The sequence below is a fragment of the Martes martes genome, assembly GCF_963455335.1.
Source record: "Martes martes genome assembly, chromosome: 6".
NCBI classification, from domain to species: Eukaryota; Metazoa; Chordata; class Mammalia; order Carnivora; family Mustelidae; genus Martes; species Martes martes.
The window spans coordinates 134,963,295-134,989,111 of record NC_137893.1 but is presented as its reverse complement, the minus strand read 5'-3'; the positions used below and the strand labels follow the sequence as shown (position 1 = coordinate 134,989,111).

General features: G+C 49.5%; 1 protein-coding gene across 1 annotated transcript in view; it reads left to right on the top strand.

Moving 5' to 3' along the window:
• The first annotated feature begins 6,829 nt into the window (after window positions 1-6,829).
• GFOD1 (Gfo/Idh/MocA-like oxidoreductase domain containing 1) overlaps window positions 6,830-25,817 on the top strand; it is a 109,757-nt gene continuing 90,769 nt past the window's right edge. The window contains exon 1 of the mRNA XM_080806819.1: window positions 6,830-7,594. Within this exon, the coding sequence (XP_080662945.1) occupies window positions 7,342-7,594 (253 nt within the window). The 5' untranslated portion in view covers window positions 6,830-7,341. The remainder of the gene's footprint in view (window positions 7,595-25,817) is intronic.

Here is a 25,817-nt window from a genome sequence, read left to right as displayed (position 1 = left end):
CGACCAATCAGGACGAGGTCCTTCTAACCAATCAGCACGAGGTCCTTCTAACCAATCAGGACGAGGCATTTTTCCTCCTTTCTCTCATTAACCTATTGGACCTGTGGGATCCTGAACGAGAACATTCTCTACCGAAGCAGGACTTCCTCTTCGTTGGGCGGGGGGCGGTTATCCTGAGTTCAACTCGTGTTGGTTCTCTGTCTTCCTTCAGCTCCATCTGTGGCCCCAACAAAGCATTTCCTCTGCCGATGGTTCGTCCCGGCCTCTTTTCTATCCGCGTTGGGCCCCAGAATCTGATTTCTGTAACCGAGGGACAGAGCCGAGAGTCCCCCAGGCCGTTTTGAGGGGTTTGGATTGTATTGAAGGTGCAGGAGGAAAGCAGTGGAGGGTTTTCATCAAGATGAGCAATGCTTTTATTTTTATTCATTTCTGTCTTTTTTTACTTAATTTTTAATTGAAGTATAGTTGATGTATAATTTTTTAAGTTTAGGAAATTATATATAATATTTATTATATGTTATACATAATCTATAATCTATAATATATATTCTATAATATATATTATATATAATAGATATATATTTCCTAAACTTAACAATATATAGATATAGATACAGATATATAATTGACGTATAACGGCCAGCGCTTTTTAAAGCTCTGAGGGGTGCCTGGGTGATTCAGTCAGTTTAGCCTCAGTCGGCCTTCAGCTCAGGTCATGATCCCAGGGTTCCTGGGATGGAGAAGCATGTAGGGCTCCCTGCTCAGCGGGAGGCCTGCTTCTCCCTCTCCCTCTGCCCCTGCTCATGCTCTCTGTCTCTCAAATAAATAAAATTTTAAAAAAAATAAAAAAAATAAATCTCTCTTTGCTTACTTAGGGGTGGGATGCAGCAAGAGTGTGAGGGTCTGCCATGTTAAGAGGCTACCGTACGAGTCCGGGGGAGAGATGACAGTCTCAGAACCGTCCCATGCCCCTGTCGGGAGGAGCACAGTACAGACTCAGTACTGCTTTTTCTGACCTGGACACAGCTCAAGGGAACCTCTGCTCAGGGAGCCTGTTGACCTTTGCTAGGGGAAGGGGAGAAAGAGGAGAAATGCCAGCACGAGTCTCTTCTCCAGAAGGCCAAGGGCCGTGCTGTCCTGGGAAAGCAGAGGCTATGTTATCTACCCTAAGTTCAGGGGCTTGGTGGTAACAGACTATGATTTTGGAGCCTGGTGATTTCAGTCAAATGCTTGTCTTTATGACGTACCTCAGGCACGTTAACTGTGTGTGTGTGTGTGTGTGTGTGTGTAGCAGTTTCCTTCTTTGTAATAAGAGGGATAATTGTACTTAACAGCAAAAGCTGTGAGGAGTGAATACAGGCAAAGTTTAGAGCCTCATGTGTAGCAAGCACTCAATAAATGGTAGTGATTATTAAAAACACCCCCTCCCCAAGAGTTGATGGTAGAACAATGAATGGGTAATTTCTAAAACTCTACTAAGGACAAGTTCAGGAATAAATTTCAGCATTATGCATATTGGAGCTGCTTAGCAGTCATTTGGCAAAGTTACATTTCTACTAAGAGCAAAAGAATTTCATTCTACAATGGATTAAGATTTATAGGGATGTTGGGTATTTATGGATACTCAACTAAAAATAATCAAAACTTGTTTCTATGTTGTATGAAAAAGAATAAACAAATCTAACTAGATAGCAGGATTTTCTTATTTTTCATGAAAACAATATAATAGTTCTAAAATTGTGGAACCAAATAAACCAAATTATTTACAGTGGCTACATAAGGTTGGAGAGATTAAATCTTATTTCTGAAATTTCCATAATATGTATAAGTGACTTGTACAATGAAAATATATAAAATTATCATTAAACTGAGTTAATATGAGAAAAAAATCCATTTTATCATCATCCTAGGATTCATATAAAAATATGAATCCCCACTATTTTTATTTCTAAAAAAAGGTTGAGAATGTTCTCTTTGGAGTCACATGACGATCATCTTAAATGACATTAAAATAGGCCTCAAATCTTCACCCAAATGCAAAAGGTAGAGACGGCAGATAAATCACAGAATGAGGGGAAAGAAATTTTTAGGCTTATTTTCAGAACTGTTTAATAGGCTAAAATGTCAGATTGTGTCAGGATTCAGTTTCCAGGTTTCAGAGGGTCTCGCACAAAGAACATGATAAAGAAATAAATAAATAAACTTTGTGCAGGTACCAAAAAAAAAAAAAAAAAAAAAAAGAATAAACAGGGGCGCCTGGGTGGCTCAGTGGGTTAAAGCCTCTGCCTTCAGCTCAGGTCATGATCTCAGGGTCCTGGGATTGAGCCCCACATCGGGCTCTCTGCTCAGCAGAAAGCCTGCTTCCTCCTCTCTCTCTGCCTGCCTCTCTGCCTACTTGTGATCTCTTTCTCTGTCAAATAAATAAATAAATAAAAATCTTAAAAAAAAAAAAAGAATAAACACCAGATATTTGTGAGGGTATCATGTGCAAAAGCACTGGGGTTCAAAGGTCCATGCTATCAGAAGCTTAGGATCAATGCATGCTAAGAGCCATCCTCCTGTGCCCTGGACTGTGAACCAGTAAGACACAAATGTATAGCCAGTCTCTCCACCAACCACAACCTGGAACGTCAACTTTTTCTCACTTCCCACGTCCGATTAGCTCCACTACACTCTCTGGGTATTGCAGTGGTTCCCTTGCAGGGCTGTGTGTGGTGCACCCCCTTGCAATTCCCCTCCATGACAGAGCCTGAGTGATGATTCTAAAATGCCAATCTGGGGGTGTCTGCCTGGCTTAGTAGGTAGAGCATGCAACTCTTGATCTTGGGGTTGTGAGTTCAAGCCCCACCTTGGGTGTAGAGACTACTTGAAAAGATTTTTAAAAAATCTTTAAAACTCTTCACTGTCTGCTTTACATCTTTTAGTGATTGTCCATCATGTCCTGGCCTCTTCCACACAAATCCTTCTACCTTGAGTTAGCCTACTTTTAGCCTCCCCAGTCTAGAACCTTCTCCCCTCTATAGTCTAGCTAACAACTGCAGCAAGTCTTTCAAAACCTGGGTCTAGTGCTTTCCTCTCTCTGCAAGTCTTCGGAGGCTTCCCATGCTGATTGCAAAGCCTTCCTCTGCTCCCAAATCACCCCCTGCAGTTTCCTACCATGGCATGAACCACACTGTATTGCCATTGTCCGTTCATGTCTCCAATCAACAGGCTACCAGGCATAAGCAACCTGAAGGCAGGTGCCCTGCCTTACTCAGCCTTGCTTCTCCAGGGTCTAAACCATTCTTGCACGTGGCACTTGGCACAGTTCTATGCAGTTTATAAATATTAACTCATACACTCTTCATAATATCACATGGTTATTAGAAGAACATATAAACATTTGTTCAACAAATGCATATTGGGTGTCTAGCAGGTGCCAGATCCAATTTTAGGCACTGGGGATTCAGAAGTGAACAAGACACACAGACTTCTGATCTCCATGAGTTTATAATCTGTTGAGGCACATGGATCATAAACAGATAAACAGGTATATAATATGTTGTGGAGCAGTGAGAGGAGATATAAAGAAAAATAAATCTAGACAAAGGAATGAAATGTGACAAGGATGTCACTGTAGCCAGGATGGTTGGGCAAGGCAATCCGAGGAGGGGATATCGGAGCAGAGACCTAAGTAAAGGGGGGAGAGTAAGCCATGTAGGTATGTCGGGATAGAAGGGATGCATGCAGAGGAAACAGCAAGTGCAAAGGTCCTGAGACACAAACAGGCTCTGAGGCCACTGTGCTGGAATGCAGGCGGTGGGGTGGAGAGCTTTAGGTGAAGAGGTGTCCAAGGCAGGGGGTTAGCTCAGGCAGAGCTTTTCAGGCCATCCTGAGGCTGTTAGGATTTATTCACTGATAGGTGTCAAGCCTGGTGGGACACATTTGGGCTTATCTTTTAAAGGTTCTCTCTGGCTGGGACACCTAAGCTGTACTGCTGGTTCAGCATCTGACTCTTGGTTTTGGCTCAGGTCCTGATCTCGTGGTTGTGAGATCAAGCCCCATGTCGGGCTCTGCACTCGGTGTGGTGTCTGCGTGAGATTCTCTCTGCCTTTCCTGCTCGTGCTCGCTCTCTGTCAAATAAATATTTTAATATTTTAAATACTAGAAATTAGACTAAATTATATTTTAACATCAAATATTTTAAATATTAAAAAAAAAACAAAACGTTCACCCTGGACTCTGTGTGGACTGCAGGGGAAGCAGTACGTGTGCAAGGAGTCTGACCAGTGCAGAGGTGAATGTTGTGGTCCAGACAGTGAGGATGGTGACCCCGAGTCCCTACCACGCAGGGAAGCTGTCAGACTCTCGATGCATTTTGCAAGCTGAGCAGACAGGGCCTGCTGATGCTCCACTACGGAGCGTATATAAGAGAGGAGCCCTGGGTGTCTCCACGGTTTTTGGCCAAATGGTGGGCCTGCAGTGCCGTTTGTTGAGATGGGAATGACTGAGGGAAAATCGGTTTGGGGGGAAGGTTGGAAATGAAGCCTTTTCTTTTAGATCTATACGTTTGAGGTGCTGCCAGGATTTAGTTTTGTCTTCTATGAAATGGGAATGATGTTTGTTTTATGCATTCGATGAGAATCAAATATCATCATTTTCTTTTGCTATTACACAGATGTCAGGTTCATTTTTACTTACATAGAATCCAAGAGCAGAGTTCCCTTTAAAAGAACACAAACCAGCGACCTCTTCCTGGCTAGATATTACTGCCCTCGTATAATTGGCTCTCATATCAAGAACCGATGTTGGTAACACACCTTCTCCATATTTATTTAACATTTATCTGGAGCTTACTATGTGCCAGACGCTATGCTAAGGACCTTAGAGAAATAGCCAATACAGTCCTCCAAAAGCCTTTGTATATGCCATTATTACCCTGACCCAGCAGATAGAACAGTGGCCCCAAAAGGGGAAGTAATTTGCTTAAGGTCCCCTGGCTAGTAAATGACAGAGAGGAGAGTGAACTCCAGGTACTCTGGGCTCTGGTTCCAACCCCAATGCCAAGTGCCACATCCCCAGCTCCAAATGAGCGGCTGCCATCACTGACATGTGGCCTGGCCTCTTGTGCCACCGGATGGTGCCTCGTGTCTGACACCACTGCCTGCGCGCCTTGCCCCTGTAGGCGTTCCTGCCTCGGTTCTTAACAAAAACATCTGCTCAAAAGAAGCCTGTCAGTACAGATGGCAATACTCCTTTTGTCTCAGACCTTCCCAGGCCGCTGGCAGCCACTCAGAGCACTCAGTGTCCTCTGTGCTTTTCTTCTAACGCCCTGAGGTCAGCCACCTCCCCCCATTGCAACACATGAGCCTCTTTGGTATACTGCTCTCTCCATGCGCCCGCCTCCTCGCCAGTTGTTACAAGCGGTTTTAAATGCTTGCAGATATCACGTTTTCCACTCCCGTGTTGAAGCAGACCATGTGCCACGGTGAGCTGAATGAAGACAAGAGAGGAACATGCCCGGACCCCTGACCTCTCAAGAGACTTGGAGCTGGAAGCCAAGTCCCGTACCTTTCAGCTTTGGGTCCCGCATCCCGGCACCAAACGGGCACAAAGTGGACATTCGGTGAATATTCATTTATTTAGCAAATGCTCATTGAGGGTTTACTACCTACCCGCCGGGTTTGTGCCCAGACAGGAGCAGAGGGTGGGGGTGGGGGTGGAGGCTAGGGAATGGGGTGGGGGGGGGCGGTGTAGGGTGGCAAGCCTCGAAAGAAGCCAAAGCCAGAGGTCGAGTGACCTGGCGCAGTTTCTTCTGGCCAGGGCGTCCTCTCCGTCTCAAAGCCCAGATGTGCACACACGTGCCGCAGCCGCTTGGGGACCCCACACCTAGCGTCTGCTCAGGCGCTGGCCTCGCGGGGAAAGCAGAGCTTGTTGAGAAGCCTGGGAGGAAGGCGACCGACCGGTACTCCCACTGCGGGAGGGGAGGCACGGGACTGGAGCAAGCTCGCTTGGAGAGAGGACTCTCCAGCTCACCGCCCAAACTCTGGAGCCATGCCTGGATTCCAAAGTCAGGCCTGCGGCTTACCTATCGTGTGACCTTGTGCAAGTCACTTACCCTTCCCGGGACTCAACTGCATCATCAGGTAAAGGGGTTGCACCAATAACTTTAAGGTTGGTGCGAGGATTAAGAGGGAATGCCTGGAAAGCGTCCCTACTGTGGTTCTCTGCACGTAGGACAGGGTCCCACTCCGCTGCGCACACCTCGCTGCCCTCCCACCCCCACCCCAGACTCCCCGGGGACGAGTCGTCCACTGCCCGCTTCCCAGGGACTGACGACCCGCCCAGAAGGGCGCGCCGGGCCCTGATGGATTTATTGGCCTGCTTGGGGCGGGGTTTGGGAAGAGGCGAGGGAGGGAAGGAGGAGGTGAGGGCGAAGAAAGGGAAGCCACCGAGGGACCGCGGGCGCTCGGGGCGGGGCGGGGGGAGGAGCCGGGCTGGGTTCTTGGGCCCCGCGCGGCACGCACCGGGAGCCCGCGGCGGCGGGGCGGGGGCGGCGCGCGGCGGCCAATGGCGCGCGGCGCTGCGGCGGGGGCGGTGCGGCACCACCCAGGCTGCTGACAGCCAAACTCCCCAACTCCGCCCTCGTCCCCGCGGGATCCCGGAGCCCGAGCCGGCCTGGGGCCGAGGCCGCCCGAGCCGCGCCGCGAGCGAACATGGCAGCAGAATGAGGAGGCTGGCGCCGGGTCGTGGCCGCCCGCGCCGCGCTGCAGCTCGAGATCCGCGCCCGGCGCCCTCCGAGCCGCATGCTTAGCCGGCCTCCTGGCGGCCGCTGGATTATTTCATTCCGAGCCGAGGGCGGGCGAGAAAGGGGACCCCGCAGCCGCGCGGGTCGGTGCTCGGGCAGGCTGTAGAGGCTCGTGCGTGCGAGTCGCCGGCTGCGGAAACCACGCGGGAGAGAGCGGGTCGCCGGAGCTGCGGAGGCGCGGACGCGGGGATGAGCCGGCCATGGGGCGGCAGCGGCGGGGCTCGCGGAGCCGGCCGGCGCTGCGGCGGGGGTGCTGCCTGAGCCGGGGCTCCGCGGGGCTTCGGGGCCTCGGGCGCCCCGGGGGGGTCCCTGCCGCCGCCCCCGGGAGAGACGAGAGCCCCGCGTGGCGGACACTGCAGCAGACGCCGTACTGAGGCGCCCCGAGCCTGCTCCGCCCGCAGCTCTGTGCGCTCTCGGCACCCGGGCGCCTTGCCCGGGGCACGGGCGGCTGGCGCACCGGGGCGAGCCGGGTGCAGGACTGGCTAGAGGGGTGTGTGTGAGCGTGTTCGATTGGAGATCTGAGCTAAAGCAGAACCCGGCGGACCAGAGCAGCCATGCTTCCCGGGGTGGGCGTGTTCGGCACCAGCCTCACGGCCCGTGTCATCATCCCGCTGCTGAAAGATGAGGGCTTCGCGGTGAAGGCGCTGTGGGGCCGCACGCAAGAGGAAGCGGAGGAGCTGGCCAAGGAGATGAGCGTCCCCTTCTACACCAGCCGCATCGACGAGGTGCTGCTGCATCAGGACGTGGACTTGGTGTGCATCAACCTGCCGCCGCCCCTCACCAGGCAGATCGCTGTCAAAACCCTGGGTGAGCGACCCCCTTCCCTCTCCCTTCCAGCTCCTTCCCTCCCATGCTGCTTTTCTGCCCTCGCCCCCTCTGCATCCCAGAGGCTTACGAGGCATCTACGCCGGCCCGGGGACCTGAGATGCCACATGCCACTCGGAGCTCCCTCCTTCCTCATCCCCGGCCTTCCCTGCCTCTGCGCTTCTCTCCTCCCTTCTGGCACCACCTGGACGCGCCTTCCCACGTGCGTGGCGCGGAGGCTGGAGGAGGCGTGTGTTCCGGGGCTGGCGACGAGGCGGATCCGCTGCTGAGGACTGGGCAGGAGCTGCTCTCAGGAAGAGAAAACTAAGTCCGCAGCTGTGCCTGTAGTGCCCCGAGTGTGTGCGTGGGCGCGCGCCTGCGAGAGGCGAGTGCGCGGCTCAGGAACGCCCGAATAAGGGGCCCCGCACGTGTGGCGGATTTTCCTGGGGGCGGTGGACTACCTGACGGGTAGCAGCTGTGGCGCCCTGCTAGGCGGGTTTGCTTCTCACCGCTCTTAGTTTGGTGTGAGATTAGAATGTGACGTTCCACTGGGGTGATTCCGCCTTCGCCGTAAGCGAGGATGGCGGGAGTGGCTGGACGGGGGTGGGGGACGACTTCCAGGGGGGTCCTGAGTCCGGGACCCACCGGTTTGACAGAACCACCAGGGGGATTGAACTGTCGGATGTGGCAGCTCGGGAATTGGGGAATTGTCTTCTGCGTGGGTTTGAAGTGATAGCTCTTCAATTTGGGGGGGATGGGCGCACTAGTTGCGGAGGCAGGGATGTTTTGTGTGGGAAAAGGCCCTACGCAGCCAGTTTCACGTGGGAGCATGCTGTAGTCCCTCCTTAATAACCGTCAGGAAAGTTCCCAGGCCTGAGGTTGACAAGCAGGTTGGGAATGATTTCACCGCCCCCTCGCCATCCGGTCCCCCCATCAAACCCAAGCGGTCTGAACACTCAGCACTCAGGAGCTTCGGTGTCCCTGCCCTGCCCAGAGGAAACAGGAGTGCATAGTTTGTCCACCAGCAGTTCTTGTACGTACCTAAGACAGGCCCAGGAATACTGTTCACTCCTTACTCTCCCGGGAAATGGAACACCCACCCTAGAAAGCTGGAATTTTTATTGATGAAGAAAGGGACAGAGCTTATGGCACAGGACACGACATTAAAGAAGAGTTACAGGGCACAAGTAGGGACCGTACTCAAGCCAGTCAATGGTAATTTATGTCATCTTGGAAGGCATGTTTTATTTTTTAAAACTGGCATGAATTTAGGATAGGTGAAATGTACATATATGTTAATTCTATCTTCAGAGATCTAGGACCAGAAGATAGAACTCTTTCTTCCTAGAAAACCACTTTTTATCAGGCCATTCTGCTCCTGACTCTGAGCGGGTACTTCTGATAGAATTCCTAAGAGGCTGCCCAAGGCTGTCTGTTTGTTTTCATGTTAATTTCATTAAGTTTCTGACCTTTGTGGCTTACTTTCTTTGGTCTTGAATTGAACGGCATTGGGTTCTGACTTTCCTGTTCGATGTAATCTTATGTATTAGGTTGCTCACCTTGGTGCTTACAGGAGATCTGTGCATTATCAGATAGCTTATAACCACCAAATAGCATAAATCTATTAGAACACTTTGTATCCAACAGGTCTGTCCTGAGCTCTGTTTCTATAGAGAGCCAATGACTGGTCATATCAGAAAGACCTTGTAACACTGCTTTTCCCCACTGTGGCAGCACAGTCCTGTAGGTCAGCACCCATAAGGCCTATCTCCAGGAGAGTGACCATTTGGAGAACAAGGATGTCCCTATTTTCTGACCATCTCTTGTATTTCAGCCAAGAAAGCATCTGGGGGCTCTGGGTTGGAGAGAAGTGGCACAAAAAATACATTTCTGGATACTTCTGTTCTTATTTTCAAAAATCCCTATGACTTTCTTTTTCCTTGACAAGATTAACATGAGTTACCTCTTGAAAACCAAGCAAGGGTCTTCAGAAATAGACCTAGTTTAATAATCATGACTAAAGACTAGGGTTTTGTTTATATTTTTGTAGTAAGTCTTGGGCTTTTTTTTTTTTTTTAACCTGATTTTGCAGGTAATTTGAGATACTTTGTGATTCTAGAGAATGCTGGGGGGGGGGGCATTGAATTTAGATGTGGCTGGGCTTTGTCTCATTCCCCAATTGTCTTCACTGGAAAATGCCCAGAGGTCCCTCTCTTTCACATTGTATCTGCAAGTGTGCAGCTGGGGGTTCGTCTTGGTGTGCTTTGCTGTCATGGTTAGAGGTCCAACACACACACACAACACAGGAAGTGAAACACCCGAACAGTTACAGAGCTGGTTTGGCCGTTGGGGGTTTCTAGATGGTGGTGTTTGCCTGGCATTGAAACAAGCCAGTGTTGACTGGCCCCGGTGAAGTGTCCTTCTTTTGGCCAAAGCCTGGCCTTTGAGGTGCTTGCCCAGTGATGGCAAGTGATCTGAGGCCCTCCATCCACACTCATGACAGGTCTCTGGTATGTCAAGGTGAGGGACGGTCTGGGGACCACGGAGGAATAACACTTGGAGTCAGTAGAATCATAGACATCCTCCTTGAATTTCTAAAAATTCCCTTGAGATCCGTCCTTTGGCGAACTAGGCATTTCTCTGTTGTAGAGACTTTCTGCAGTCCTTTTGCACAATGTTACCGCATACGGGGCAATGTGGCAGGTGCCATGTATAAAACACTCCCCTTCACTGTGAGGATAGGCCCCTAGCGTAGATGTTAGCCCCGTTTTACAAATGCGGCAAACTAGAATTCAGAGAGCTGAGCGGCCGTGCTCAGGCACGGACAGTTGGGGATTTGAACCCACCCTTCTGCCTCTTTTCTTCCTCTTCTATCCCCTAAACTTGCTTCTTGGCCTCAGTTCCTTCTGTCAGATCCAAGTAGCTCGCATGAGATCGTTGCGTTCTCCTTTGTTCCTGTTTACCCCACGCGTGGAATCTGTTCTCTCTTGACTCTGTTCCTTTTTCTCCATCATCGCTTCCTCCGTAGAAGGAATGAGACCCCTACCTAGGTCTCTGAGCGAGGTTCCCGTCTGCCCCTCCACACTGCCGCCTCCCTCCAACTCCCACACCACTGCCAGCCTTTCCTTGAAGAACCGCAGGCTCGATCGTGTCACTGCGCGCCCACTTTCGTCGCTTCTAGGAAGAGTCTCAACTTCTTGGCTTGACTGGCAAGGGCTGGCCTGTGATGAGCCTTGCCCAGGCTTCTGTCCTGCTGGCGGTTCTGGAACCCTAATGGCTTCAGCTAACCCCAGAACTCCTGGTATGTCCTCAGACGGACCCTGTTTGATTATAGGTCCATGCCTCTGTCTGGAACCTTCTGCCTTGGGTTTGTGATGGATGCCTGTCCATCCTGCAAGACTTGGCCTCAGGGTTGCCTCCTCCCTGAAGTCTCCCCTTTCCCAGTCTTGCCCCTCACATACCCTGCTGGGCTCGCAGCAACAAAGGCTGCTCCCACCTTTTCTTGAACCTATTTTAGTGCATTTGGGTAAAATTTAAATTTCACTTAGTTATGTGGAATAGGTTCTATATCCACGTGTTACGAATGGTAAATACTATAAAAGCGTACAGTGAGGGATAAGTGTCCCCCAGTCCCTGCTCTTCAACTAGAGGCAGTCCCAGGTTGTTCTTTTGTTCTTGTTTTATTTGCTTTTTTAATGTCAACCTTGGAAGGTTTTGCTAGGTATGTGTTAGCAAATAGGTGTCTGCGTGTTTTTTAAATCTTTTTGACACAGTTGGTAACATCTCATACACACTGTTACATAGCTTGCTTTTGTCCTGCAACAGTATTATCTTGAGAAGAATTTATGTATACGCTCACATACACATCTATATGCATGTAAAAAAAAACAGCATAGGGAAGTATCCATGTTATTTTTTTGCTGTGTAGTATTTCATTATGTGGATAAATCAAAATTGACTTAACCAGTTCCCTATTACTCAGCATTTAGGTTGTTCCCAGTGTTTTGCTTCTACAAATGTGTAATGAATAACCTAGAACCTATTTCCCTTTGCACACACACCAGTGTGCTTGTAGGGTAAATATGTGAGCTGCTGGTCAAAAAGTATGTGCTCATTTCCTTTAACAAAGATGTTGCCAAATGGACCGGCCCCTGAAATGACACTGCTGTTTGTCGGTTTCCTCGTGTGCCTCGCTCTGCAAGCCCCTTGATTGCCCCGTGCCTGAAGGCAGCCAGGATGGGCTCACTCACCTCTGTTTCTGGTGCAGCACAGTTCCCAGCCAGCCTTGGGGGTGAGGGGTCAGTCAAATCCCATGTCTGATTTGTCCTCCAGCACCTAGACTGTGCAGTGAGCTAGCTGCTCGCTGCCTCCCTAGGTCCACTCTTGTCCCTTATCCAGTCTAGTCTCTATACAGCAGGTGAGTGGCATACAAACACGTATGTGGTTCTGTGTCCTTTCCTGCGCAGAAGCTCTCAGTGGCTTCATATTCTTGGTAGCGCCGTCGCTGTTAGTGATGACCTCTTTTCATTTGTTTGCTTGCTCCCTTATTTGCTATTTCTCTCCCCAACTGGAAAGAAAGTTCTTTGAAGTAGGGCCTGTGCCTGCTTTGCTCACTAGGGTGGCCTTATCTCCCCTAGACAGTGCCAGGCGCTGAGTCACCCAGTAGGCACACTATAAATATTTGCTAAATGACGAATGAATGCCTTTCCAATGAATGAATGAATGAATGCTTGGGGAAGGTAAAAGATTATCAACAGGATGAGTCCATCAATCAGTAACATTTTGTCCTGCCTGCAGTAGCCCAGTGCCTCCCAGACATTCACACTCGGGCTCACCCCCTCCGCCCCCTGGGGAGTGACGGGGTGGGGAGGGTTGGGGAGATCTTGTCAAAATGCTGATTCCAGGGTGGGACGCAGGGTTTAGAATTTCTCTCTAGCTCCCAGGTGATGTGCCTGCGGTGGCGGCCAGACACAGAGATGTGATGGCTCTCCGCCTTTGAGAAAACAAGACCAACCCTGCTGTGAATAATTAACCTGGCTGTTAAAATAATCTGTTGGCTTTAGTGTGTGATGTGACGACGTCTGTTTTCATGTTCCCTGCCCCAGTTTTTGGAGACTGTAGTGCAGACTCTGGGGGAAGCCTCTCCATGGGAGGGCAGGCTCCTTTGGGATGGGGAATAAGGCTGTAGAGAGTTTCGTTGAACATTGGCTGCACAAGACTGTGTGGAAGAGGGAATTGCGTTTTTCTCTCCGGGTTTCTGCCACTGAGCACTGAGTGAAATGGTTTTGGTCTATCAGCTTGGAGTAGGGTTGAGGAAGCCCTGGGGCATTATGTAAATGGCAGAGATGACTGTACTGTTAGGAAAAGTCAAGCATCACCAATCTCATTTCATCTAACTGAAATTAGGTGCAGTTGAGTGATTATTTTGCTGATGATATCTGGCTTTGAAAATGTATGAGTGAGAAGAAGCTGTATGAAGAGATTGGTCATTTTGATCCTGAAACTGGGGAAGAACCAAAAAAAAAAAAAAAAAAGTGGAAGTAGGGGCACCTGGGTGGCCCAGTTGGTTAAACATTGGCCTTTGGTGCAGGTCATGATCTCAGGGCCATGGGATCTAGCACCACATCGGGCTCCCTGCTCAGCGGGGAGCCTGCTTCTCCCTCTGCCTTTGCCTCTTTCCCTGCTTGAGCTCATGCTCATGCTTGCTCTCTTAAAAAAAAAATGGTGGAAGTAAATAGCATGTTTTAAGGGTTTCACCAAGAAAGAAATACACTGGCAATTAGTTACATATATTGATTGAGGGCTGCCATGGCCCATCATGGTAGACGTTGTGATTGACAGACCTGCTGATGATAGAAAAGGTTGGCAGATCACAACTGTATAATCATCTGCTGAGTCTCAGTCTTCTGATCAATAAAATGGAGTTAAAGATACTATGACACAAGGTTGGTATGACAGTTGAAATCAGAGGGGGTATGTAAAGACTTAGCCACCAACACCCCCCCCCCAGCTATCTGTGTAAGTTCAATAAATATCATTCTATTTGACCTCAAGGTGGTCAATTCTTCCGCCTGTTCCAAATGGTACTTTTGAAGATTTGGCTTTTGTATTTATTAGACATGATTCCCTTCTGCCAGATTCAGAAAATACAGTTGAAACGTTTTTAAAAATTCTTATTTTTTAAAGATTTTACTTATTTGTTTGACAGACAGAGATCACAAGTAGGCAGAGAAGCAGGCAGAGAGGAAGGGAAGCAGGCTCCCTGCTGAGCAGAGAGCCCGATCCCAGGACCTTGAGATTCTGACCTGAGCCGAAGGCAGAGGCCCAACCCACTGAGCCATCCAGGCACCCCGAAAGGTTTTTAAAATTCTTATGTATTTATTTATTTATTAAAAGATTTCTTTATTTAGAGAGAATAAGGGGAGGGGGAGAGGGACAGAGGGGGAGAGAGTCTTAAGCAGCTTCCCGCCTGACATGGGGCTCGATCCCACGACCCTGAGATCATGACCTGAGCCGAAACCAAGAGTTGGATGCTTAACCCACTGAGCCACCCACATGCCCCTTTTCCAGAAATTTTTATTTTTTAAAGGGAATGCGCCTAAGCCAATCTTCACATGTGGGGTTTACTTGCTTCCTGGGTCCAGGATCTGGAAGGCGCTGACGGTGTTCCCAGGAGCACGCCGTGTTGCTGTGAGGATGTACCATTACCTGTGGGAAGGATGCAGGGCCTTCCGCGGAGCTCAGGGGCAGGGACGTAGCGGAGGCCTCAGCACGTGCCTGCAAACTCTGAACTCCGTGTGTGGGCCTCATCCCCCATCCTTCTTTAGACCAGGGCCTGGGTGCGGGACAGAACTCCCAAATACAAATATTACGGGTTTAGAGCCCCCCCGCCCAGCCCCCGCTCCCGGTTGTCCATGCTTATGTCTGATGCTTTCTCTCGGCTCAGTCTTCTTGGAGGTTATCTGGTAACGTGGGGGGTTCATCATGAAACGCCATGGGGACCCTGTACTGGAGGGAAAGGGGGAGGCAGGGCTTAGGAGTGCCCCACTCCCAGAAGGCGCTAATGCCAAGGCCACAGACTGGGTTGAAGATTTTGCAAATGCAGACCGTTCTTGACTTTGTAGGTTCTTTATATCCTGTCTTCAAATACACACTTGGCATTTCGCCGCTTTTATAAAGGCTGTGGTAAAACAGTGGAAAGAGCAGATGTATGGGACGATAAACCGATGCCCGCCTTGTCGTCATTATTATTACATTTAGGATGTATGTGTTGGTAAAATATGGGATGGGAGAGCAGATAAACATAACTTTGTGGGCTTTGTGGGGTGGTTCTATGGTCCAGCCGCTCCTGCCTGGCCTTTGCCCGCTGAGGACCGAGGTGAGGCAGAGACCCGTGGTGTGCGTGTTAGGGTAGGGCCTCCACGGTGTCAGGAGTCAAGAGAAAGACTGAGGTCCCGGGAAGAGGAGTTTCTACCTTCAGATCGCTTCGCACTGGAAACTGCAACATGAACCCTTCCCTAGGTCTCCAGCCTGCTGGCCTGCCTTGCAAATCTTAGACTTGCCGGGGGCCCCATAATTGCGTGAGCCAATTCCTTAAAAAGAAACCTACCTTGCTCTCACTTGCCCACCCACAGTCTCTCTCCCACTCCCTCCTCCTCTCCTCCATCTCCCCTTCCCCCTCTCCCTCAGCCTCCCCCCTTCCCATTTCCCCCTCTGCCCTCTCCCCCACCCCCTCACCCCTCCTCCTCCTTCCCTCTCCTCTTCTGCTCCCCTCTTCTCCTCCCTTTCCCACTTTCTCCCTCCCTCCCCCTTCTCTCTGTCTCCCCATCTGCCCCCTCTTCCTCCCATCCTTCCCCCTTACCTCCTTTTTCTCTCCCACTTTCTCTCGCTCTCCCTCTCCCCACACATTCCCCTCAACCCCATTACTGGTTCATTTTCTCTGGAGAACCTTGATGAATCCATGTTTTGCCTGGATCAAGTCTGCCCAGCCAGGCAAGCTGGGAGGTGATGGACCCGACAGGCGTGTCACCCGAGCGTGGGTCTGGCAAGTCTCGTTGGTGTGGAAGCTGCTCCCTTGAGCCCAGCTGGTGAATGTGGGTCCCTAGGAGAGTACTTTTTGAGCATCTTCCTCTAAAGCAGGAAGACCTTGAAGCCAAAAAAAAATCTTTTGGGTTCAGACTCAACCAAGGGGGGGCTGTTGGGGCGAAAAGGCTTTCAAATCTCCATTGCCAAGACCCACATGGACCCTCTACCCTGACCCATTTGGCATCTGTCAACAGGGCTTTGGGGAAGCTGGCTTCTCAGGTTTAAGCAAGCTGGGACTCCTTGGAGTTTAGACTTACCTTGAGAATTATTAATGCCCTGTGGATTATTTTAAAAAATTCAGAAAAAATAACTTTCCATTAAAATGATATGACTTGATTGTAAAACTTCTAATTTCCAACTATAATAGGTTTTATGGTACCGAAAAGCTCTTTTAGCTAGCATCATATCTATAAACTGAAGCCATAGAGTTTTGAAGCCCCAATTAAGTTGGTGTGTAGTTTTTGCATTGCTTTTTTGCTTTATTAAGATAAACGTGATATAGCATAAGGTTTCCCCTTTGAGATTCACTAACTTCTAGTAAATGTATATAGTCTTGTAGAAAGTTTTAGGATACTCCCAACATCCCCAAGAATTTCTTTCTGTCAGTTTGCAACTAGCCCCCATTCCTGTCCCAAGCCCCAGGCAACCATGCATGTGATCTATCCCTATCATTTTGCTTTTTCTAGAAATCTCATATAAATGAAATCCTATAACATGTAGTCTTTTGTGTCTGGCTTCTTTCACTTAGCATTTTTTTTTTAAGATTTTATTTATTTGACAGTGAGAACACAAGCAGAGGGAATAGCAGGCAGAGGGAGAGGGAGAGGCAGGCTTCCCACTGAGCGAGGAACCCAGTGCAGGGCTCGATCCCAAGACCCTGAGATCATGACTTGAGTCCAGGGCAGACACTTAACCAACTGAGCCACCCAGGCGCCCTTCACTTAGCATGTTTTTGATATTCATCCACATTGCTGCATCTGTCAGAAAGCCACTCCTTTTTTATTGCCAAATAATATTCTGTTGTATGGATATACCACAATTTGTTTATCTGTTCACCATTTCGCTTGGTGTTTGTATTGTTTCCAGTTTTTAATGTAATGGATAATGCTGCTGTGAACATTTACCCCCAAGTCTTTTGTAGACCCAGGCTTTCACTTCTCGAGGATAGATCTCTAAGAACGGAATCGATGGGTTGTAGTATATACCTATATTTACCTTTTAACTAACTGCCAAACTGCTTTCTGAAGCAGCTGTACCTGTCCAACTCTTGGTTTCAGCTCAGGTTGTGATCTCAGGGTCAAGATCAGTGCCAAATCTGCTTGAGACTCTTCCTCTCTCTCTGCCCCTCCCTCCACTCGTGCACTCCCTCTCTCTCTCTCTAATAAATGAAAAAAATTGTTTGAAGTAGCTGTGCCATTATATATTCCTACCACCTATGTAGGAATAGTCTATTATTTTTACTTATTTTTTATTTTTAAAGATTTTCTTTATTTATTTGACAGAGGGAGACACAGTGAGAGATGGAACACAAGCAGGGGGAGTGGGAGAGGGAGAAGCAGGCCTCCTGCTGAGCAGGGAGCCCGATATGGGGCTTGATCCCAGGACCCTGGGATCATGACCTGAGCCGAAGGCAGACCCTTAATGACTGAGCCACCCAGGCACTCCAATGTAGGAGGAATATTCTAATTTCTCTACACCATCACCAACACTTGGTATTGTCAACCTTTTTAAATTTTTTTTTTTAAGATTTTATTTATTTGAGACACACAGAGAGAACATGGGTGGGAGGTGTGGGAGGGGCAGAGGGAGAGGGAGACTCCACGCTGAGCAGGGATCCCAACATGGGACACAGTCCCAGGCCCCTGAGATCATGACCTGAGCTGAAGGCAGATGCTCAACCGACTGAGCCACCCACCTGCCCCATTGTCAGCCTTTTTGAGTACAGCCAGTATTATAGTTAGTGTGTGGTGCGATCTCAGTATGATTTTGGTTTGCATTTCCCTAAGAACTAACGATGTAGAGCACCTTACTGTATGCTTCTTAGCCGGTCATAGGTCTTTCTGTTTCTCGAGCAATTTTAAATTGGGTTCTCTTCCTGTTACGGACTCGTAAGCATTGGTTTTGTGATTTTTGTTGTAGTGTTAAGTTAGGGGTAGACTGTTGGGTTTTCAAATACTTCCCTTTGTTTTTGATTTTGGAACTAGATGCAGCTGAACAAATCTCCAGCCCAAGTAAAATTAGCTTTGCCAAATATTCACTGAAATGGTTCATTATGTAGAAAAGCGAGACGGCCATGTGAGCGGATACTGATGCCCGGGACCCCAGCGTTGCCGTGGGCCCTGATGATGCGCTGAACGGTCTTTTGGGGACATTTCCAGTTTGAAGATTATCCGAGGTGGTCCAGGATCCTTCGGTCACTTATTCTGCCCAGTGTCCAGAGAATGTGTCTCTTCCTCATTTATTTTTAATTAACGTGTTTGAATGCCTATAGCACTGTTAGCTGTGGTAGCAATGCCCCAGATAGTAAGATACGGTCTTTGTTCTTGACAAGAGATAAGCCTATGCAAACACACAACAACGCAGTGAAGTATATGATTAAGTACAGAGTGAATCGTGATATTGTGAGGCCAGGAAGGATTTGCTTATGGCAATTGTATAGCCGCAAAATATCAGTATTGGAATAAGGGTCCGTCACCTGGGTAGCTTCCCCATGCCAATCCACACAGGTACTAAAATGAAGGAGAAAAAAACAGAAAACAAAAAAAACCCTGAATAAACAAACCAAAAAATCCAGCAACAAGACAGAGAATTCCCCTCACAAAAAGTGTTATATGTGTGAATGGGAGACTTGCACAGAAGTGAGATCTGGCAGGGTCGCCCTGTAATAGGTGGTGAATTATCGCCATGTTGTCTTCTAGGAGGGCTGGATCTAGAGGCTGGTTTAAAAGTTCACTGCTGAGCCTTTGTTTCACTGAGTGGGGAGCTTGAGTTTGAGGTTAGAGATAAAATGCGCAGGGCCTGTAAGGAAAGGCCACGCTGGTCCCCAGGGGCTCTGCTCCTCGGGCAGCAGGCGTCCCTGAGGAGGTGGCCTTGCAGATAATGGATCCTGCCCGACGGCAGAGGAAAGAGGAATTCCTGAGGGCCAGATGGTCCAGGAAGACCTTCTGGAGGAGGTGGGGCTTCTACTAAATCCAGAAGGTGGGTGTGCGGGGGTCAGAGTTACATAATTGTAAAGGAAGATACAGAAAGTTCTAGGATATAAAGCCCTTTTCAAGGAATCACTTGGTTCTGGAGCAACACTTTGAGGAAAATTGTGTATCCTATGACTGACCACTTAGGACAAAGAGTGGTTTAAGAATGTCTAAAATTTAGGGGCACCTGGGTGGCTCAGTGGGTTAAAGCCTCTGCCTTCGGCTCAGGTCATGATCCCAGGGTCCTGGGATCGAGCCCCGCATCGGGCTCTTTGCTCAGCGGGGAGCCTGCTTCCTCCTCTCTCTCTGCCTGCCTCTCTGCCTACTTGTGATCTCTGTTTGTCAAATAAATAAATAAAATCTTTAAAAAAGTCCAAAATTAAAAAGAAATTTGTTCTTATCTAGAATAATAATAATAATAATAATTATTATTATTATTATTTTGCCAGCAGATCACCCCCCATGCCATTAGCAGTAAATTCCACTTAAATCCTTCTCTCCCCTCAATTCCAAACGGCGATAGTCACAGATGACACAGCTCTGGGGTAGGTGAGGGAAACAGCTTGCAGGATCATTGGAAAGAACCCCCTTGAGAGGAGCACAAATGGCCACCTTATAGGGTGTGAAAAGAGCTGCAAAAATCCATTCAGCGAGAGACATTGTAAAGACAAAAGCTCCCTGTGTGAGGGACTGGGGGCCATGCTGTGGTGGAGAGTGGGGTCAGCTGAGGAGAGGGGGAGCCTGCTCAGTTCCTGGTTTTGTGCTTGTGTCCGATGGCAATGGAAACTTGGAAACTCGCGTCCCCATGTGATACAGTGGAACCTCTTATGGTACAAGGGTCAGTTCCGGAATGGGGCTGTGATTCATTGCATGAGAAAGGATAAGAGGATCTCCTTAGAGAAGGACACTCAGTGCTTGATGTGTGGAGGCACTTGTCGGCATCAGGAGGCCAGAGCTGCCATGGTTGTGAGGCTCCCGCAGGGTAGCCAGCTGTCCGGGGAGATGGTTTTAGGGAAAGGCCGCAGTGGTGGGATGGATGGTTAGCTCTTGTCCTGGCATCCAGGAGTTGGTCACCAGAGCCTTGTGGGGTGATTGCGTGAGCTAGACGTCTAAAACGTCTCCACAGGGGCCCCTGGGTAGCTCAGTCAGTTAAGCGTCTGACTCCTGGTTTCAGCTCAGGTCATGATCTCAGGGTTGTGAGATCGAGCCCTGCATCGAGATCCACGTACAGTATGGAGTCTGCTTGAGATTCTGTCGCTCTTCCGCTACCCCTGCACTTGCTCTCTGTCTCTCTCAAATAAATGGGGAAAAAAAAAATCTTAGGAAAGAGTCAAACATCGCCCTTGGTGACACACCGTATCTTCATTGCTTTATTTCAAAAGGAAAAGATCCCTGTTGAATTCGGTGTCACCCTGTAGTAAAGTGACGCTCCTGAACGCTTTTTTTCATCAGTGGCAAAGTTGACCGGTTTGAAGAGGCTGCCTGGTCGCTCTACTTGGAGCTGGGTCCCGGTCTTGCCACATTCTGTGTGGCCGCGGACCCTCCACTTAACTCTTCTGAACCTCAGTTTCTTCCTCTGTAAAGCAGAGTTAATCAAAGTACCGGACTCAGGAGTCTGTCAACTTGAACAGGGTTTTGTTTAAAGTGAGTGCCCACTAAAATCGAGAATCCTGCTTCTCGCTGTCCTTGCTGTGGCGAACTACTCACTGCGTTCACTCTTCCCGTGACCAGATAACTGACTGAGCACCATCCATACACCAGGCACTGTCTAGTTCCGTGCTTTGCGATCGAGTAGCCGTTAGCTATACTCTTGCGTGTGGCTCTTTACATTTACACACACAAAGAACTAAGATAAGCAATTCATGAAGTTCCTCAGATGCCCTGGCCACATTTCAAGTGCTTAAAGTTCACACGTGGCTGGCTGGTGGCTTTCAGGTTGGACGGTGCCTCACAGAACATATCCCTCATTACAGAAAGTTCTAGTCTGCTAGAACTTTGCAGAAAGTTCTAGCAGGTGGTGCTGATCCCCAGACTGGGGATTCAGCCATGAACATAGCACTCATTTATGCTTGATCTACATGTGGATTCTTCTTCTTCTTCTTCTTCTTTTTAAAGATTTTATTTATTTATTTAGAGAGAGAGAGAGCACTTGAGGGGGGGGCAGCAGGAAAAGGAGAGAATCCTCAAGCAGATGTCGGGCTGAGTGTGGAGCCTGATGCAGGGCTTGATCCCAGGACCCTGAGATCACGACCCAAGCTGAAACCAAGAGTTCGACGCTTAACTGGCTGAGCCACCCAAGCGCCCCAGATGTGGATTCTTAAGACATCCAAACTTTTAGGCGCGTTTTCTTTTCTCCCAGGAATGGGATGATAGTCTACAGTGGATAATGACTCTCATGAGTAATTAGTAGCAGCTTAATAAGGTATGGGCATGACCTTCTCTATTTATTAGTAAGGACTCTAACAAGGAAGACACATGCTGGCTGTGGAAAGTTTCCTGAAATCCCCATTAGAGCTTGGCAGTGAGGAAGCAGGTAAATGATACCCCTGCCCACCTGGGGGTCATCACAGGTGCTTTGGGCAGCAGATGGCACTGATGAGGCTGGAGTGAAGCCAGGGCAGGAATGCAGCTTTTGGCTCCCGGCACACACTTCCTTAGCCCTCCCAGCGACCTTGGGAGGTTTTCCCTCCTTTTGGCCAGTAAAGAGCTCAAAGCAGAGAGAAGCACAGGAGGGCAGGAGAAAAGGGACTCGCAGCAGGCTTTGTAATCCCACAAGAACGTAGAACACTCTTGCAGCGACTTCCTGAGGGTCGGCTTTGGGGAGGAAGCCCGACCTCACGGGAAGGTTGCTTTCCCTTCTACTGCCAACATACTGGGGGAGATGGGGTTTCTGCCCGGTTGCCTCCTCTCTCCACTGCCCCTGTCCTTCTCTGCATCCATGGGGGGAGGTTGAAGGAGGCCTAACCCATGAAGCCTCAACAAATAATTCTGATTTTCTAGTTATTCGGGGGAGGGGGTTCCCCTCCCCCTCCAGGTCCCATTCACTTTGTGAAAGCAATACCCATTTGTGTGAGCAGTGCTTGGGGGCCCTGGGACTGCGGACTGAGGTGGTCCCAGCTCATCCGAGCTGGGGTGGGGGCGCGAGTGTGCCTTGGTGAGGGTGCGGCCCCGCGCATGCCCAGTGCGCCTCCGCCGAATGGCGCCTGCCTGAGGTCAAGGGCGAGGTGGGGATTTGAGGAGGTTGTTCCCGAGGTCTGTCTTCGGCAGCGCCTCTCCTCTCCCGCGTGAACATGAATAATCAAAAGTGGGCGGCGGACAATGAGATTCTTTGCCCTGCTCCGTCTCTTCCCCTTTTCCAGCCGAGCGGGGGCCCTCCCGAGGAGGAAAAAGCAGCAGGTACACACATTTAGGGGAAAAAAAAAATAATGCCACATGGTTCTGTTTGTCTCAACGTCTGCTCCTTCCAGCACCGCCCACGTGGGACATTTGTTTACTCCGCGCGGTGCTGCTCTCAGAGTCCTGGGGGACAGGGGCAGAGCCCCTGGGGACGTCGCCTGACTTAGTATGCACAGCCGTTCGCATCAGGGCACGGAGGCTGCCCGGCTTTCCCCGGGAGGCCCAGGGCTGCCTCCGAGCTGCTGTGTCTGTGGGACTGAGACGTGGCTGCTTGTGCTTCCCCGACGGGGGAGGGGGCGGGCATCACAGCCTGCCTGCGTGGGTGGTTCACGGGGACGCCCCTGAGCCGCTGACACTGGCTTTTCTCCCTTCCGGCCCCCGCAGCCCATTCAGGACGAGGACACTGGCAGGTGCGCTTGTCGCTTCCGGGTGCTGGGGCAGCCCGTGGGGTCACATCGGCTGCGTCTTCCGACGGCAGTCCCCTGCTCGGACGTGGGTTTTCAAACTGGTTCAGCGGTTGTAGTCACCGTCCATTTACAGGGAGCCTGCAATGTGTAGGGCGGTATTCTAGACAGTGGGGGGGCGGGGAGAAGAGGTCAGAGATGTGTAAGGTAGGGTACCTACTGTGAAAGAGTTTGTAATCTATCCGTAACTTAACCCACCACTTTTTTTTTTCCCCTCTTAATTCCAGGATAGGGACCTATTACCTTTGTTTTTGTTTTTGTTTTTTTTAAGCGGGCTCCATGCCCATGGAGCCCAGCGTGGGGTTCGAACTCATGACCCTGAGATCAAGACTTGAGCCCAGATCAGGAGTGAGACGCTTGACCCACTGAGCCATCCAGGCGCCCCAGTACCCATCACTTTTGAAATGGAAAGAGGACCCGACATTGGGTCAAGCCCTCACCACATACCAGGCCCGGAGTTAGGCACAGTACAATGTCCTCTCATTCTCACCTCACAACCAAACTTCAAGGTGGACATTTAGCACCTTGTCTTACAACTGAGAGGTATAACTGTAGAGAGGTTAAATATCACATAGCATTGATTTTTTTCTTGTCTCTTTTTTATTATTAACATATAATGTATTATTTGCTTCAGGGGTACAGGTCTGTGAATCATCAGTCTTACACAATTCCCAGCGCTCACCATAGCCCATACCCTCCCCAGGGTCCATCACCCAGCCGCCCTCTCCCTCCTCTCTCATTCCCCTCCCAGCAACCCTCAGAGCATTGATTCTTTTTTTTTTTTTAAGATTTTTTTGCTTATTCATTTAAGAGAGAGAGAGTGCTTGCATGAGGAGGAGAGGGGCAGAGAGAGAGGGAGCAGCAGACTCCCCACTGAGCAGGGAGTCCAACTTGGGGTTCCATCCCAGGAGCCTGGGATCAATCATGAGCTGAGTCGAGGACAGATGCTTAGTGAATGGAGCCACCCAGGCGCCCCCTGCTTATCGCTGATTTTCTTTTTTTAAAAGATGTTATTTATTTATTTGAGAGGGAGAGAGAGAGAATGAGAAGAGAGAGGTCAGCGGGAGAAGCAGACTCCCTGCTGAGCAGGGAGTCCCATGTGGGACTCGATCCCGGGACTCCAGGATCATGACCTGAGCCAAAGGCAGTGGCTTAACCAACTGAGCCACCCAGGCGCCCTTATCATTGATTCTAAGGCACATTTTCTCACACTTTAACAGCTCCGATAGAGATATGTCTTACAGTCGCTAGCCTGTCCTAGTTTAAATTGGCAGAGGCTTTCTTTCTTGGTAGTAAGTAAAATCACCGTAGGTCTTTGCAGTGATGTCCTCGCTCCTCTGATGCACTGACTTTGTCAGGTCCTCCTGGCTGAGCGGCGGAATCAGACCTGGATGGAGGTTTGCCAGCACAATGTGCTACAAAGTCTGTGGTCCTTATGCACGAAGGCTGCATGATTTTCATAGACCAGATACGAAATGGGGGACAACATGAGTACATCGGAGTTCCCGTCTAATTTCACAGACGGAGGAGACAACAGCAGGAGGAGCTGTGTGCCGAAAGATAGAGGAAATACTCTGGAACCGTCTCCCCTTCTCTACCGATCATAATTCATTGTTAAAAGAGGCCAATGATAAATGGCACACTGTTGTCTTGGATAAGATTAAAACCAGACTGTTGTATTTTTCCATTTGTTCCGGTTGCTCTGGGCCAAGGGCGGGGTTTTTACCTGCAGACGTCCACTAGGGATGTGACCAGTGGTCACAGACACGGTGGCCTCTTTACGGTCCTGGAGAACCCCAGTAGGAGACACAGGCTGCCTCCCTCCCCCACGCACTGGCTTCTGGGATGTCCCCAAACACCCCGGCCTGGATGTGTTTATTATTGTCACAGTACCCTCCTGTCACCACCCCCAAGTATGCAGCGAGGTCTGTGTAATTCCACGGCTGACCTGGATTCAGAGAGCAGTGCCAGGGACCACAGCGGGAGGAACAGCCAATACCACGGCCCGTTCTGCACACCTTGGACTTGATCTGCCCAGCCCCCATGCACTCCCAACAAATCTGGTCCTCTGATGGGCTTTGACAAAGTCCTTTTCCTGAGCAGTTGCAGTGAAAAGCAGAGAGGCAGGAAGGAGACCGGCTCGGTGACATTTGGATGCGGTAGGCTCTGTGGAGCAGCAGACGGGGAACACTCCAGGCAGGCAGAGCACCGCGACAGGCCTCGCGGGGACCCAGCGCCTGAGGCCCAAGGGAAACCGAGACTCAGGGGAACTGAGTGGCTTCATGATGTTCACACGGCTAATCAAACCTCGGTCTCCAGAGAGGGTTCCTTTTAACCTATCAGATATAGACTCATTTGGGGCCTGAGTTTCTCCAACAGTGAGTAATATGGGAGGTTGACTTCTGGGAAACTGTCCTACGGAAATAACATCCAGTAATAACTACGCAGAGACCTGCACATATAGTAGTGTTTAGTGAAGCCGTATTTGTGTTACTGAAACACTGGAAACAAACCTAAATCCACAGCAGGGAGACAGGGAAGTATGGCAAATACAGCTGATGAAATACTAAACAGACATCGAAATTACATATGGGAAGTCTGAGCATTATGGGGATTTTTTTATGATATGGATAAAGAAGAAAGATACAGAAATATTTCTATATCATGATGGTGGCCTGTTGAAAGCACACACACGTACACACCCCCCAACCCCCAGAAAATTGAAGTCTGGTAGATAATAAGCCAAAATCCTAATGATGGTTCTCATGGGCTTGTAGGATTATTTTTAAAAATTTGATCTTAATGGAAAAAAATTAATTTTTTAAGAAACAAACAATAGCACAGAGGAAAATCATTTGGTTGAGGTGACTCTCCAGTTCTTACATCCTGCGATCTGGATGAATCTGGGACAGCTGTCCCCAGGCACGTGCAGACATTTGTGGCGAAGCAAAAATTAGTGCAGCCTTGGCCAAAGGGGAAAAGCAGTCTTCCAGGAAGGGAAGCGGATATATAAAGGTCGAGGAGCTCTGCTGTTTTGCAGAGGGAGTAAATGGATATGAATTTGGGGAGAAGCCATAGCCTCCTGGTTAT